This window comes from Desarmillaria tabescens, assembly GCF_030435595.1.
Source record: "Desarmillaria tabescens strain CCBAS 213 chromosome Unknown EV420scaffold_12, whole genome shotgun sequence".
Classification (NCBI taxonomy): domain Eukaryota; kingdom Fungi; phylum Basidiomycota; class Agaricomycetes; order Agaricales; family Physalacriaceae; genus Desarmillaria; species Desarmillaria tabescens.
In genome coordinates, this window is record NW_026848311.1 from 700,098 (window position 1) to 715,279 (window position 15,182).

Genomic DNA, 15,182 nt, shown 5'->3' on the forward strand with positions numbered 1-15,182 from the left:
TCTAGGTGGCATAAGCAAGCAATTATAACACTAGTCTAAGTAATGTCTGGTTTTATCAATGCAAAATATTAGTCCGAAACTTCCAGATGTACAGAACAATAGATACGGTCACTGACGCTAGACGGAATGAGCCTACGGCACCACAGAAGAAGATAATCCACGGGAAAGTTTAGATGTACGAGAAGGGAGCTTTACCAGGGACAGGAGCCGTAATCAACGTCGCAACTGGCATTGACGTACAACTTCAGTCCCTCCTCCTCGACCTTCCTTAAGAAGGAAACATCGCTGGCCTCCAGTCCGTCAATGACATGCTCGCAGACGATACTCTCCAGTAACGCCAACAATGGCTGTAGACCGCACCGTCTTGATCGAATCATATCGACAAAAGTATGATCCAATAGTGGGTCATCAAACCCATGGTGCACTAGATGAAGATCCTTCAATCTGGGTAACACCGCCGACAGGCTACCCTTAGGATACGCGAGAAATCGCATAAAAGCCTCAAAGCTTCCTGGAGCTGTACAGGAGAATTCTAGTCGGAGATCTTCGATGCTAGGGATATCTAGTAGTGTCTTGTGAAGATCCTCGTTGATTTCTAGACCATTGAGATGAAGAGTGCGTAGCGCGCACTGGGAACGGGAAACGAATGAGTGGATAGTAGGGATAGGTGAGGGGTTATCGGTGTACACGACACTCAGGACCTCTAGGTTGGGCAGAGTGAGATATTGAAGCGGAGAGACATCCCATGTTTCCATCGAACGCAACGACGACTGTACGACTGGCCCTGGGAGAGGAAGACCAATCTCGTGATCGAGGAGAAGTAGAACCCGCTGCAGATTCGAAGACTTGATAAGAATCTGCATCTCATCATGGTCTGTCCCACAAGCGAGGTCGATGGTAGTCAGTTGGGACCACGGTAGCTTGAGGCAAGACGGTGAACGGATTCCGTACAGTGAAACTTGCCGTAGTCGAGGCGCAGTAGAGAACCCGTCAAGGGCATTCTCCTGAATAGAACATCCGCGAACCATGTAGCGGTCGAAGCGGAAGTCGAATGACTCCAACAAAGGAAGGTGTTGATTGCCTGGAAGGCGACTGGGGAATTCGGGAGTCACGAAGGAGAGGGAGATAGTTTTCCAGTGGGCGCAGTGCGCCAGGATGACAGTCCACATGTGAGCGCCGGGATCTGCTGTCTCGAAGTATTCTATCCAGAGGGGGTATGATCGAGCACGAGCAAGGGCGGTCTGCAACTGGGCGAGGCGACCTGGCGAGAAGCGCTCCCGACGCCCCATTATGTGCACACGGGACCATAGTTGTGGAAAGGATAGGGCAATGTCCCTCCAACGCCCGCAAACCTGGGAGAGAATCCATGGTGTATCGAAGCAGCGGTGCCGCTCATTCATGATGTCGACCCACACGAAGATGTCGGCCGATATCTCTGGGGGTATAGACAAGATGACTTCTGCGGTCGAGGGTATAATGGGAGGTGAAGATTCCATGGCTTGAGACTTCATGCACTACAAGTGAATGGCAACTCCGTCAGCGGTTCGCTGTGAAAAAAAAAAAACCGACATACCAAGTGATAATTCTAACCTATTGGAATCCTCTAAGAAAGGCGTAAATATACTCAAAGTATAGGCTTTGAGGTAGCTAAGACGCGAGGCAACGCGACTGTGTTGTGGTGAATCGTGGTCGTGGTTCAAGTTGCCGAAGTTGCAAGCACATGATAACCGAAAATCATAATTACCTAATAAAGTCCAGGCTTACTCCAGGCTCGAGCGGGAGCATCATTGCGAAGCTAATCCACGTTGTTGCTGGAGATAAGGTTGCACTAGCCTGTGAACCGTTGCAGTACACGCACGTTCGCGTACATACCTGGCCTGATGCTGCGATGCTAGAGCGTGTCAACTGGCAAGAATCATATATCAGTGCAAAGTTGGCACCATCAGTTTCAACGTTACACGGGAGCGACCTGGAATGTCCACGGCTTATATCCTAACCAAGCCTACTACCACACAGATGGCCAGCTCTAGCCACCCTATACTCGCGAGCGGCGTCCGGAAACCCTTATTGGGAGTGCCTGAGCCGGCGGTGGCAACCGTCCCACCTGCCAGTGGCTGGTTCCACAGGAAATAAGGCTGCTCAGCATATCCTGAATCAGCTGCGTTCAGAAATGACGCATATCGTCCGTCCTCGTCACCGTAAATAGAAGCGACAGCTGCTATGTTTGGATATAGCTCAGCGGAATACGAGTTCTCGCCGCTAGAATTCGCTGAGATTCCCATGGCGTAATCCAATGCCGTCTTGATGGTAGCTCCAGAGGAGGAAGTGTTGTTCCAGACTGGTGAGCCGGGGGCAGCGTATTGCGCAAGACGGGCATTGGTCTAGCCAGCATATATCTATTATCAGGACGTTGACGTGAACAGACGAGAACGCTCACTATCATGGCAGCTAGGTTATAAGCACGATAGTGGTAAGGCCGCGTCCTGGCAGCTTCGAGCGGCTGCAACGAATGACGTCTTAGGTGATGATTGTATATATGGAAGAACACTCATACTTGTTCCCCGCTGGCATTGATCTGAGAAGGATACAAAGTCCTGAAATATGTGTCTGTAGCATTCCGTGCGCCAGGAAGGTCATTAACAATGATCTTCAAAGCAGCTAGTTGGTTGTAATAGAACGTCCCGTGGTTGCTAGATACTGTAAAGTCAGGCTCTACAAGAAGGCATGACGTTGATGACATACTTGGCTGATTCACCCTCTTCTAGAGCTATGGCCGCGGACTCCAACCAAGTAATATATTCGCCCGACCATTCTAGCATCTGAGCATCGACTTCTGTAGTATAGTCCACATTAACTCCCTGTCGGAGAATGAGAATGCCAGATGCAATCTTAGTGAAGCACTTTAGGTCGCTATGGTGGAGAATGAGCGCCCTCTTTACATACACTGATTTTAGTACCTACAGAATACCGGTGTGCTCACCAACCTGACCATCGGGACCGCGTTTCATTTGTGCGTAATTGAGATTCGGATTCATCCTGGTGCCGTAGTTCAAAAACCACACCTTAAGAAAGTTGACCACATTTTGCGAATATAGCGATGTCGGCTGGTCCTGAAAAGTGTGAGATATGGAATTGTACAGCACAGCGTCTGCGAGGTCAGAAAATGCTCCGACATCATTAATCAAGCGGCCGTCTGGGTTGAACATGCCATCTCGAGTTTCATACGGACACTCTGTCCAGACTAGAAAATCATTCAGTGCCTGTAACAAACATTGCAAATTCACGCCCACTTTGTTGAGGCGAGAGTTCCGTGGTATTTCCAACACCCGTGCAATTAGGCCAGGAGCTGGAGACGCAGCATGTTAGCAGGTGTACTAGTAAGATATAACACGGACGAAAGACATACTACGGAGCCCAACTCATATAATCGTGCATGTCACCTGAAGGAGGTACAACAGTCTTGTTCATGACAGCTACGGAAAAAAAACTTCAGCATTGAAGTCATACCCACAGACCGAAGTGCATTCACTCCACGGGCCCTTCGAAGCAAGTTCCAAAGCCCATTGTGTTATCGTTTTCTGTGCATCACCTGTATTGGGCGGAAAATTCCCCGATAGAATGTAGTCAGGATCCACGAAGTCGTTGGCATAGCTCGTGTAGGCCTTGACTAATAAATTTGGCGCAAGAAATGAAACGAGGAGAGCAAGCATAAGAGGAACGATTGGACACCAAGTCGAGCTAGCAGGAATGCCGAAGTGTGGGCGTCCTAAAAGTACGTCCTCGACGTTGACGTACCAAAACCGTGCTAAAGGGGTCACCCATCGCTACTAGGAATTGCGATATGCCCGATCCAGAGGCGCCAAGAAGTATTTCATTTACAGACAGGGCGAATGCACTAAGCCCCACCTAGGAACCCATGGCAATTGAATGGGGGAGCTGGCCTTCCTGCCTTAGGATGGTAGTCATAGATAACGAGATCCCACCTCACAAAGAGATGATGGTGGTAAGAAGAAGGAAGATGAATTTGACAAGTCGGACGAATGGTGGGACGATTCGGACCAAATGATTTTAGCCACGTGGTCCATGAAGTCGGAAATAACACATGGCGATATTTTTTCGACAACAGCAAGACAGCAAGAATACGAGAGTCGTCTAGACTATGTGAATAATAAAGGAAAAAATCGACGCGATGACTTTAAAATAAGACTTAAGATCATCAATGTCTATTTGCTTCCTTTGATCAAGTCGGCGGCCCTTTCTGCCATTGCGTAAACAGGCGCCTGCGTATGTATATGTGATGTCGTCACGAAAGGCTGAGAGGGATAGGTAAGAGCTAGTATCGCGCAGGCAAGAACAAGAAAGCCCTATCAAAACCGATGCATCGACAATCCCCACCCCCTTGGCACCCTTGAGCTTCAAATCTGGGTTGGCTACACCCCAACCCGCGTCAGCCGGGGACATACTTGCCGTACCGACTGGATGGTAAATGGTAGCCACACCAATCCTGATGTTTCTTAGGAGACGTCCGTCTGAACGCCAATGACATATCCATCCCATACCGGTGCCTTGACAAACCCTTTCGCAACAGCAGCAGCCTCCAGCATGGATGGCGAGGTCCTGTGGATGCGCGAAAAAGTTTGGGTTGATCAGTGGCGGGTCCAGGGGACTGTTGAGTGTGGCGTCGCTGCCTTTAATGAAGAGAATGATAAGTGATGGAAGCAGTGGATAATAAAATATACTTACGGGATAGAGGACATAAAACCGCAGTCCTAATAGACAGGAAGTTCCCTGTAGGGGGAATAGGTTCCGAAATAAGGCCGTTCTTTAGGAAGAGTTAGCCTGGGTCGACGGTATCGCATTCGACGCACCAAAAGCATGAACTCGTAGTGCGCTGTCTCGTTCCCCGAGCACGGCTCACCATCCAAAATACCCTCGGGAACGCGAAGGAATCCTAGGTGGTTCGTTATTCCTGCAGTCAAGAAGCCCGTTCGATTTCTTCCCATTCCGCCAAGGCCTCTGCTTGATAAGTCGCGTTTCTGAAATAGATGTTCTCCATAGTGTCGGTGCTGTTAACGAAGAACTCAACGTCCCATCTGGGATGGCCTGTCGTATTCTTGCCAACGTCGGGCATATGGAGAGTTGATTTGATTCCATGGGCTAACAGCTCGGTCGGTCACCAATGCCAGAGTTAAGGAGAATATGCCGGGTACCGACGCTTCCTGCGGAGCAGATGATCTCCTTCAGACCTGATGGAGCCAGGATGTGCATGTTGGCTAGATGGCAAATTGATGTCAGTAAGACAGTTCTAAGCAAGACGTCAAGAACCCACTTCACCTCTAGTATCCTGAGTAAACTTCACGGCACCGAATGTTGGCGGTACGTGATTATATTCAATACACGAGCGGAGGATTCGGGTAACATGGGCGTTGATCAAAACATGCAGATTCCGCCTCCCGATGTACTGAGGTCCAAGATGGGACACTTGCAAGGAACTCCGAGTACCGTTTCCGACAGTCATCGGCGCCCATCCTACGATGTTCTGAAGTCAGAAAAGACTGTCCAGAAGATCATAGTGAATTCTTACCAATACCCAGCTGATATCCCGAATTATAATCCAAGTTGAACGGAAACTCGTCCGGCAACTCTGACGTCGCCTGTATGATCAGGTTGTCAGTACCCCTCGGGAATCCAGGCAGGTTAATGCCATCGAAGCCGTAGGCAGCAGGATCGAATTGACCGGTTATATCGTGATAGTTCGCAGGAGCGACGAAACGTTCATTCTGTCAGAGTAACGCTAAAGTCAAATTGACAGAATGGTCCAAAAGAACTAGCCGACCTTTCGGATGTATGGTTGCAAGGCCTCCCACTCCCAGCCCTCGTCACTGCTAGCCTTGGCATAGCGGCCTTAATCTTGAGATGATCCGCGGGTGTAGTACATGCAATCTGGTACCTCTTTAACTTTAAGATCTACACAGCGAAACAATGACTTACTAAGGGCACTACCACCCCCCAATCCAAATCCTCAAGGATACGCGATACCATTCAAGCCCGACTGCGCAGTCGTAGTGTAATTCCAGTCTCATGGCGCTCCAGGTACCATACGGGTACAAAAGTACAGGATCTCAGCGTCGTGAACTTCAGCCGTTCTGGAGAACAGTCAGTATGGAACGCAAAAAGGAGGGATGGACGAACGATCCGCCCGCTTCAAGGACAAGGACGGAGGTCTTTTGTCAAGTGATTCGATGCTACGTTTCCCACTACTCCGCCTTGAACTCCATGTCAGCAACGAGCTCAGTGAAAAATGGTGTCTGTCGCACTGACCTCCAATAATGATATAATTAAAGTTCTGGGTCGGAAGGTCCGCAAACCTCCTACAACCCCCCCAGAGCACTGGAGCATGACGCAAGAAGGATAAAAACAGAGAGCGCCATAGAGAATGAGTCATACTCAGTGAGAAATCCTGGTGTCATTTTAAATGCGTCGCTGCCGTTTCAGTTACGAATCTGTCAGGCGAATGGTACCCCACATTAGTACAAAGGTTAACGAGATATAATGAGAGGGAATAATTTGTCACCGTGTGAAATATTTACTTGTTGATTCCTGAGGAAATCGTCAGTAGTTTACGCACGACGGACTGAGCGACAATAATATAATCCAGTCAACTAGTTCAATTCAAAGTTCTCCAAACAAATTCTTTAAGGTCACGATGCTTGTCACGAGCCTAAAGGCCATTGCAACAGTTGGCTGTCGCACAAAAGGAATCCATTCAAGGACTTCCACAACGTTCAGAAGGAAAGAGGCAAACTCAGATTCAATTTTAAGCATACTACGTGTGAGTTTGTAGCGTCGTTGGCGGTGGAGGAAGGCTGTCGATGGCTGAGGGTGGTGGTTGTGGTTGTACAGTCAAAGTCAGTAGGGCCGGGCCGGGTACTAACCGATTTGCGTTACCAACGCGTCACGCACGATGCGGAACACTTCGAACTCGTCTGGGAGTCATTTTGAGGTACTTGTCTCTTTCAAACGTCTCTGCATCAATTTACATTCAACAATCAATGAGCGTCAATTCCTTGGCAGGCATCTCGCGGCAATCGATTTCACACTAAGTACTTCTCGTCCATACTTGTGGTTTGGACTTTTAATATGAACCATCTATTTGGATTTAACGTTCAAATCCCGAACATTGCAAGACGGATAATAGCTGGAAATGGGTACTGCCAAGCGATGCTTCTCAGTTCCGATGGGCGCGGACAAGGTAATCCCTAAACAAAAGTGTGTCTTACTGCAGCTATCCCGTCATCTGTCAAGAAGGTGCGGACAGAGTAATCCCTAAACATAGTATCTCTGAGAGAGAGAGCTTATCCCGTCATCTGTTCAAGATGCTCCTTGGTTGCCATGAACCGAGCAAGCTTGAGGTTTAATGTACTTCTGATCCCAAACCTACTGAAGTATGCTAACTTGATAGAAAACTGAGCTATTACTTGGCTATTATCTTGCCTCACTGTGATATCCTTTTTTCAAAGAATTATGGACCACGCAGTGCGAATGGAACATAAACGGGAAGCTTCACATCAGTATAGAACAATCTTTCCTTTGAAGTCTAACAGCAGGTACGATGTTCTAAACTTCGTATTGTCATTTCGGCACTCAGTTACAGCCGGACAGATCCAACAGATCCTTGATTATTCATGTCGGATTAAACCGTACTGTATGCATATTTCTGCACGTCCCCGTATTGCATGCTCATATTCGATGTGTCGGAGTCACAACTGTATGTGTAGTCGCAGCAAGTGCTTCGAGTTCCAATTGACGCCCGTTTACCCAGCCTAAAACATCGTCGGCGCTAAATCACGACATAGTGGTCTTGTGCCACCTTTCTAGGACTTAATGATCTTCCCTCAGGATCTGGGAACATGAATAAAAGAAGGTGGCCAAGTCCAACCGGGTCAGGGAGATAGGCAATCTCAGCCAATCATAAAATGAGAAGCTCTCAGGGAATTTGATCTTGTCTATGAGCCTTCCGATAAATACCGCCGCTCAATGCTTACGCTGCGTCTTGCCTCTTCAGTGTCCCAACTTCTTGGACGCCGGTCAAATGAACTTATAGAAGTAGCGTTCTCCTCGAATTAGCAAGAACCTGCTTTGCTATAACCTTACGCATTCTTTCTCCGCTTGTGGGTCTTCCGCTTTAGTGATAATCCGAAAGACGAGTTTGCCGTCAACACATGACATCACGGGTCGGTAAATGCGCCTTCGGTTACACTCTGAGCAAGAGGACTCGCGACTATTCATCCGTGTCGAGTTAGTACGAAAGTATAGCATGTATACCGTGTTTTATCGTTCCAGTCACCTGTACAGTACTATGCCAGTAACATCGGATGCTACTGCCCATAAAATAAATGTAAAGTGAGTCCGAGCGACTTCTTTAGACCAGGTGGTTGTGACCTTCAAGTTTGCCGTGTAGCGTGCAAGAAGTTACGAGCTATTGCGGCATACATTAATTTCGTACGCTTCGGGTTCCATGGTCACATATGTCACTAAGAAGAAGAACGGAACTAGATACATTAGATCTGAAAACGGAAGTTAGAGCGAGCACCACATTCGACTCACACAGAGAATCTCGGGAGTATTGTGATAATCAAGGTTCTGATTAACCCTTCACGGTCCTGACCTATGGTACGATAAGCCGGCTTCGATATGATTCCGGGTGGCATTCGACCGTAAGGCAGTCAATAGTATCCAGCGATGGACGGAGTCAGAGCCGTTGAATACTTACTCCGTGATTAGAGACCTAGGCAGTCAATGGGAACTCTGAGATCTGAACTCACCCCGACAAAGAGGCATGGCAACCCATTCCAGGGCGGCCCCTTCTGAACAGTTGGCGTGTCTTGTAATTTTATGGTTCGTGGACAAAGTCAGAGGAACAATTGCCTCATCAGGATCGATTTACGTAAATGATGACTTTGTTTTTGACATGTCACCGTCGAAGTCTCAAGCAAATCAATGCCTACCATTGTACTTTTTTGTGCTCATTAAACGTGGAGACCCTCTAATCTGGACAAGAATTTGTATAAAATGACTACTAGGTTGCTTCCAGTTGTACCTTCCTCTCAACATCTTCTCTCACCTCTCTCAGGATGTCTGCAACTCCGTCTACTCTTGCCTTCATCAAGTTCATCCCTAGGAGCGTACCTTTAGCATCTGAGGATCTTCCGGTTGAGCGTCCAATCAGCAGGACTCTTCTAGTAGACACGGCGCCGGATCGCGAAGATACTCTGAAAAGCCATGCCACCACTGTTGAGCAGCTTCGTCAATCCCTCAAACTTAGGTCGATGTCACCTCAGACGTAAGTTTCCTCACAACCACCCCTTGTCACACTTTTTAAGTCTAATTATGGACGTTTATTGCAGTCAATGGCTGTACCACTCTGTTGGCTGCGATAGCGCCCAGGCAGTCACCAATTCTGAATCTGTCGTTCGCGCTTCAACCTGGCTGGATGCCTCGTCGCCAGCACACGACGAGGCCCGCAATACTCCAGGGGGCGCCAAGTTAAACTCTCGTCCTGCATCGTCTGGTTCAGAAAATAGCACCCAGGGCACAATAGCTTCGCCCACTGCGGAACAACGCCTTGTCAGAGATCCTGGCAACGATTCCCTGAAGGCATGGATACTGAAATCTACCACTTCAGACGGTCTGTTGGTTTCCCCTCGACCGTTGGGACCGACACACATCTTGGTAGCTTTTCCGTCGCAGGACCCACTGGCAGGTTCCTCAATATCTGTCCCTGCGCGAGCCCTCGAGTTTCCTATCAACGACCTATTGTTCGTGTTGAATGCGCCAAATCTCTCACGATCACCCAAACTCCCGACCCGTTTGTACCAAGAGCTTCCCCGTGTTGGTGTCCGAGTTCCAGACGTCGAGACTTTTCGTCACCTTGTCATCTATCTTCATACCCGAAACTTGGGGCAGCTGATACGCGCAATCATTCCAGATTGGATCAGGGATATCGTGTATCCCTTGACTGCGCTACCTGCCTTCGCAATGGCCGTGTCCGACGCAAAGGAGAAACGGAAACGCGGGTTGTTTGGGATATTGAACGATGTCGGCCTTACCTGCTCATGCATGAACGATGTTGCTTTCGAACCGCAAGAGAAGCAGCCTCGTCCCGAAAACCTTGTTGATGCAGTGGCACAGGAACTCGCGGAGGCGTCTCGTGAAAAAAATCGTAGTGATCTGATCAAGTACACTGCGGCACTTGATGCAATGAGGGCTAATCTCGGGCTTATAGGATACTATGAGCAGTCGTTATGGAGCGAGCTGGACTTGTACCGCGACACCCTCATCCGTGCTATCAGTTTGGAGTCCAAAGTTGGACAGCGTGAATGGTCGACGTAAAATATCTTAGGAAAGACTTCTTCTAATTATTTAATTGAGGTGATAAGATCTTAAATACTTTCTAGCCATAGTAAATAATACTTTAATTCTTACGTTAACACGCGCATTAATGGCAGTCATACATGAAGAAGCGATCCTCAAACCCAATACAGATCTTTCTGTTCCACATCTTATCTATCCAAACTTCGATGGAACTTGAAGAATAGGCTGTAACCTAATTCTTTCTTATGCAAAAGCCCAGATACGCTTCTCATACGAGAAACGAGCTAAAAATGGAGTGTTTAGCTTTAATTACGGCGATACGTTGGTGCTGTTGCTCACCGTAGAGAACACACAGGGCGCCAAGCACTGTCACACCACCAGAATACATAGTGACTGCGACCCAATTACCTCCTGAAGCAGAAAATATGGCCCCCGCTATCGGAGCTCCGGCCATTTGTCCTGATGCAAGATATAGTCTTTAGATAGCATAGGGAATTGAGTCGGAGAACTCACCAGGTGAATTCATCAGTACCATAAAACCAGTAATCGTCGACAGGGCTTGTATGCCGAAAAGCTCCGCACAAACCACAGGTAATAGACTGAGGAACCAGCATCCAACCAATCCGTTGAGAATCGAGAATACGATAATCGAGGCGTAAGTCTTCGCGAACGTCCATATCAGTAATTGGAAAAGGCCTCCAAAGAAGAACGACGAGAAGAAGATGTTGATGGGACCAAAATAGTCGGCCAGTCTACCTGCTAGAATCTACGAGAGGTCAAAAAGAAACACAGAGAATGATTGAGACGTTAGTTGGGAGACAATGCGCTTATCAGCGGGGAAATCTAATAATGCGCTTACGCGACCGATTCCAGCTGACGAGAAAGGTTATTTAGAAGATGGACAAACAACAAGCCGCTACAACACGTACCGCTAAAATTCATCACGACCAAGGGAATGACGGCCAGAATGGAATCCTTTCCGATTGAGGGTACAAACTGCTTGGTGTATGTGGTACTGAAATAGAAGGGTCCCTGATTGGTATCTCTGTCTTAGCAAAATGCTCACAGATCGGTGAAGCCCTTACAAGATAGCCAAAGATGCCAATAAAGACGCTGATAGCGACACTGTAAAATCTTCCATCCACACGTTCAGGCAACCATCGTTTCTTTTCTTCCGCCTGACCCGGACGTACTCGCTCTTTTAGTAAACACAACGCAATGATCCATATTACAGCATGCATAGAGCTGTAGATCAGCATTGTCTTTCTAAATCCCACAGTTGATAGTCTACGAAAAAAGACAGTCGTAAACATTTCGGAGACGGGGATCAAAACGCACAACTTACAATTTACGGACAATGAGCGAGGAGACACCACCACCTATTCCTGACCCACTGACCGCCAGGCCAGTGGCAACGCCTCGTTTCTCAAGGAACCACTGCGACGGTAGAGACATGTATAGCGGCATCCCTAAACCGTGGGAGAATCCCAAAAAGATGCCTTGAAACAAGAAGACATGATAGAGTTTTGTGGAGAATGCGGAAGCAAGGAGACAAGGATAAGCGAGAAAACTGCTCAGGATCAGGAGCCTCTATACGGAACAGCTGTTAAGACCGATCAAAAGAAATATATAGTGACCAATAAACCTTATAACCACTGCGTCGATGAATAAATCAGGCACAGGGTAAAACGAAGTGAAAAAAGCGGACTGACTATCGGTCTCCCAGGCCGCCTGACAAGTACGCGGTGCCGTTCATCAGCTGATGATGAAGGGATTCAATTTCGGTAAATAGTCAGGCACTATGTGAGAAACTGACGAAATTCTGAACGCCTCCGGCTAAACTGAGAATACTAAGGCTGGTTTCGGGGAACATGTATGTATGATAGTAATCTTGAAGAACACCCCAAACGAGGCCGTATGCCCTGGAGGAGGATGTCAGAATTCACACAGAAATGAGAACGGAACATAACTCACATGCACGTCGCTGCGAACATGAAGCACCCAAGGACTACTAACCACGCGCGCGTGCCGCCATCGGGATATCGTAATTCTAGAGGATAAGAAGCGGCCTCGTCGTTTTTCTCCTCATCGTGACCTTCATCCGCCTCCTCCTTGGTCACTTCCCTAGCAAGCGGACTCGAAACACTGAGCGTGACTTGGGATGGTACCAGCCGTACCTCGGCGGGCACATTGGACTGCACATTAGTCGGACTGAGAGAGGAAGCCATAGGTCCTTTCCATCTAAGTTTTGGGTCTCGTTGGGTAAAGGAGGAGGCAAGAAATAAAAGATAAGCACGAGGCCCCGGTGTATGGCTGGGACAAGTTTTACCCCCCTATACGTTTACACGGACCGGCCCCCGACATTTGACCGCTTTTGCTTGGAGCGAGCTGGGGCAAGGAAAACTTTTTTCCGCTTGTACATCGGGGGCGGTATTGACGCCGGTAATTCCGCCATGGGGAAATGTGGGGCCCCACCTTATGTTGGTTCCAACGAGAAGTCGCCAGTTGGAAAATGCACAGCAGCCCTTCAACGGCGCTGAGATTTGCGTTTTCGTTCAAGGTCTTGAACTTAAGCGCCAAATGTGGCTCAATGAGTTGCTTGAAAGATCCGACGGCAGGATACTTGCCGGTGCCTTAGACCTTACGGTAAAGGGGCTGTTCTCAGCTGTCAGACTCTTTCAGCATGTAGAGGAGAATTCATAGGACCAAGATAGTACGGTACCACGCTCGCATTACAGTATCCCTGCCACTGCATTCGAGGCAATTATTGAGGCCGCTCCGTTGTGTGTCACTTCCCCGTTCTGCGTAGAAAAAAAGGCGTTTATCGGCGGTGATCACTGACTCGGATTTCCACACAGTACCTACAAATGAAAACTCAGTTCTTAGACAGAGTGAATACGATGTTGGCTTCAAAAGTGCTTCGGCTCCCACTTGATGTGGTGCCTATTGCACTTGTCTGTCTGTAACTAGTAGAAAATTAGAGCAGGCAGTTAGGGTGGGCCTTTTACTACGTACGCATCTCGCAACGTCAAAGACGTAGACGTCACTGTAGGGAGCTGCTATCCCAGGGCTGATGGACATGCGGCTTCTCCACCTGACTAGAGACCGACATGCATAAGGAGTGCAGATGCATTCATGATTCCTTTGCTTGACGTATCACTATTGTTGATTCAGCTCGAGGACTGCGAGTTCGGTGGACCGTCTTTTACCGCCCGCAAGACACGCCATACTGCATTGCATACAGTCAGCATGCCGGCGATGCTGAGACATTGACTCAGAGAGAGGCAACCGTTTTACGGCCGATCCTTAGCCTTTCAATGAGGGTCCAATAGTCTTCTTCAGCTCACCATGATGCCTGTAGGACTGAGTCTGAGTAATGAAAGAAGACGCGCCGATCTTCATTTCGGGCGCAGCTAACATGGCTGTCTCCAAAAAATCGACACCTTTTCACAGATGGGAGCCGAGCCCGAGGGCAATAATGGAAAATACTGAGTAAGAGTCCAAGTCCAAGCCGTGCCGGTGTGAAATGGAATACAGATCGCAGTTTAGATTCTTTCCGTAACAAAAGTGGGGTCAAAACCTGGACTGTTCAAATGAAAGTCCGTTCGGTTTAGGTCGAAGAAGCAGAGAAGTACACGTAAGAAAAATAACGGAAAGAGCACACCCCACAAGCAAAGATGCAGTTCCAAAAATGCACTTAGATATGTTCCAGTCAGTTTTGCTTTGCTTTGAGAGACTCAGCAGGTGCAAAAGAAGGATCCTAAAGCAAGTGACGGTTGCAGTCGCGAACGCGCCTGGCCGGCACGTCATAGCCGGCGGCAGCTATTTGCCGGAGGGACCAAGCAGCCCCAAACAAATGCTTTCTAAGTTCACAGCTTTCTTCATCTCCACCACGTCCTCCGAAGGCAGAGCCTATTCTGACGACAAGAATGGTTCGTATACGTTCTTTTTGTATTGTGGTGAATGAATTTTAGATAATTCTGCCAGGCATCTCTCCAATTTTGCAAGGAATGCAATAATCTTCTCTATCCCAAGGCGGACCAACAACGACGAGTCATGGTCTATGCATGCAGAATCTGCGCTTATGATGATGAAGGAGAGAACCAATGCGTGTACAGAAATGATTACTTGACTGTTACAAAGTACGTCACGATATTACAATGCCGATTCAGAGTTAACGTCAACGGTGCTTTTAGAGAACAAGTTGGTGTTACGACTGACCTTGGGACTGACCCGACACTCGTGCGTTTATTGCTTGTAGACGCACCCTGATCAATCACTATATCTGCCAGGCTCACTCAAACCTTCCCTGTCCCGAATGCGGGCATGAGGAGTAAGCTTATTTCCCAGGATTTCCAGGGCCACCGGTGCTGATGACTTGTTGCGTTGTAGTGCGGTCTTCTATCAGGACCAGTCAAAAAGAAAGGAGACACGCATGATCCTTTTCTTCGTCTGTGTCAAATGCAATCATAGCTTCACGGATCCTAGTTTGGCCATTGATAACAGGCCAGATGCAGCCGGTGATGGTTGATCGAAGTTGTATTTTTTTTCTCCATAGGAACCGTGCCATACATGCGCTCGGTGTACATTAGACGTATAAAATTTCATTCGGCTTACTAGCGGCTGACTTTTAGGTGAGATCGTTACGGCCTCAATTTGACATCAACCCTTTGCAACACCGACCTGACTACTCTCGTACGACGCCATTATACATTCTCAGGACTTTTCCTTGTCCTTTTTTCAGATGTGTACCTGTATCCAACTGTGGTGGGTTACAGTCGCCGGTATGAATCGCCATTCATCAAATA

The 15,182-nt window shown here is 48.1% G+C and overlaps 8 protein-coding genes across 8 annotated transcripts; 2 read left to right on the forward strand and 6 right to left on the reverse strand.

The window, feature by feature from the left end:
• Positions 1 to 191: 191 nt before the first annotated feature.
• On the reverse strand, positions 192 to 1,496 carry EV420DRAFT_1641151 (uncharacterized protein; the record flags this gene model as incomplete). Its single annotated transcript, XM_060477199.1, has 1 exon — positions 192 to 1,496. The coding sequence occupies one exon, from the start codon at positions 1,494 to 1,496 to the stop codon at positions 192 to 194; it is 1,305 nt and encodes a 434-aa protein (XP_060332640.1).
• A 489-nt stretch (positions 1,497 to 1,985) lies between these two features.
• On the reverse strand, positions 1,986 to 3,710 carry EV420DRAFT_1641152 (chondroitin AC/alginate lyase; the record flags this gene model as incomplete). The annotated part of the gene is made up of 8 exons (XM_060477200.1): positions 1,986 to 2,381; positions 2,438 to 2,500; positions 2,555 to 2,690; positions 2,743 to 2,910; positions 2,962 to 3,241; positions 3,291 to 3,346; positions 3,407 to 3,473; positions 3,530 to 3,710. 8 exons carry the CDS (start codon positions 3,708 to 3,710, stop codon positions 1,986 to 1,988), a joined length of 1,347 nt encoding a protein of 448 aa, XP_060332641.1.
• A 322-nt stretch (positions 3,711 to 4,032) lies between these two features.
• On the reverse strand, positions 4,033 to 5,180 carry EV420DRAFT_219428 (uncharacterized protein). The gene is made up of 3 exons (XM_060481262.1): positions 4,869 to 5,180; positions 4,744 to 4,822; positions 4,033 to 4,688 (listed from the first exon to the last, which is right to left on the reverse strand). Exons 1-3 carry the CDS (start codon positions 5,001 to 5,003, stop codon positions 4,153 to 4,155), a joined length of 750 nt encoding a protein of 249 aa, XP_060332642.1. The 5' UTR covers positions 5,004 to 5,180; the 3' UTR covers positions 4,033 to 4,152.
• On the reverse strand, positions 5,158 to 5,902 carry EV420DRAFT_1267807 (uncharacterized protein; the record flags this gene model as incomplete). The annotated part of the gene is made up of 4 exons (XM_060467409.1): positions 5,158 to 5,246; positions 5,326 to 5,529; positions 5,585 to 5,780; positions 5,837 to 5,902. Coding segments are annotated over 4 exons (555 nt in total), but the record flags the coding sequence as incomplete, so codon positions are not given.
• A 3,232-nt stretch (positions 5,903 to 9,134) lies between these two features.
• Positions 9,135 to 10,392, forward strand: EV420DRAFT_1267535 (uncharacterized protein; the record flags this gene model as incomplete). Its single annotated transcript, XM_060467392.1, has 2 exons — positions 9,135 to 9,343; positions 9,408 to 10,392. 2 exons carry the CDS (start codon positions 9,135 to 9,137, stop codon positions 10,390 to 10,392), a joined length of 1,194 nt encoding a protein of 397 aa, XP_060332644.1.
• A 225-nt stretch (positions 10,393 to 10,617) lies between these two features.
• Positions 10,618 to 12,602, reverse strand: EV420DRAFT_1641155 (major facilitator superfamily domain-containing protein; the record flags this gene model as incomplete). The annotated part of the gene is made up of 11 exons (XM_060477201.1): positions 10,618 to 10,658; positions 10,714 to 10,833; positions 10,888 to 11,140; positions 11,234 to 11,247; positions 11,304 to 11,406; positions 11,460 to 11,661; positions 11,720 to 11,964; positions 12,020 to 12,029; positions 12,087 to 12,133; positions 12,191 to 12,296; positions 12,349 to 12,602. The coding sequence occupies 11 exons, from the start codon at positions 12,600 to 12,602 to the stop codon at positions 10,618 to 10,620; spliced, it is 1,395 nt and encodes a 464-aa protein (XP_060332645.1).
• Positions 12,603 to 13,913: 1,311 nt separating this feature from the next.
• On the reverse strand, positions 13,914 to 14,245 carry EV420DRAFT_1533136 (uncharacterized protein). The gene has a single exon (XM_060472748.1). The coding sequence runs from the start codon at positions 14,182 to 14,184 to the stop codon at positions 13,948 to 13,950; it is 237 nt and encodes a 78-aa protein (XP_060332646.1). The 5' UTR covers positions 14,185 to 14,245; the 3' UTR covers positions 13,914 to 13,947.
• On the forward strand, positions 14,179 to 15,012 carry EV420DRAFT_219580 (uncharacterized protein). Its single transcript, XM_060481265.1, has 5 exons — positions 14,179 to 14,306; positions 14,362 to 14,516; positions 14,571 to 14,616; positions 14,667 to 14,707; positions 14,767 to 15,012. The coding sequence occupies exons 1-5, from the start codon at positions 14,304 to 14,306 to the stop codon at positions 14,903 to 14,905; spliced, it is 384 nt and encodes a 127-aa protein (XP_060332647.1). The 5' UTR covers positions 14,179 to 14,303; the 3' UTR covers positions 14,906 to 15,012.
• Positions 15,013 to 15,182: the final 170 nt, after the last annotated feature.

Bases quoted from the DNA above. Each gene is read 5' to 3' on its own strand.
- EV420DRAFT_1533136 (XM_060472748.1), bottom strand. From the start codon at position 14,184: ATGACGTGCCGGCCAGGCGCGTTCGCGACTGCAACCGTCACTTGCTTT.
- EV420DRAFT_219428 (XM_060481262.1), bottom strand. From the start codon at position 5,003: ATGGGAAGAAATCGAACGGGCTTCTTGACTGCAGGAATAACGAACCAC. The intron at 4,823-4,868 runs GTGCGTCGAATG...CTCTTCCTAAAG, and splicing joins ACTACGAGTTCATGCTTTTG to AACGGCCTTATTTCGGAACC. The intron at 4,689-4,743 runs GTAAGTATATTT...TCTTCATTAAAG, and splicing joins GGTTTTATGTCCTCTATCCC to GCAGCGACGCCACACTCAAC.
- EV420DRAFT_219580 (XM_060481265.1), top strand. The intron at 14,517-14,570 runs GTACGTCACGAT...CGGTGCTTTTAG, and splicing joins GATTACTTGACTGTTACAAA to AGAACAAGTTGGTGTTACGA. The intron at 14,708-14,766 runs GTAAGCTTATTT...GTTGCGTTGTAG, and splicing joins CCCGAATGCGGGCATGAGGA to TGCGGTCTTCTATCAGGACC.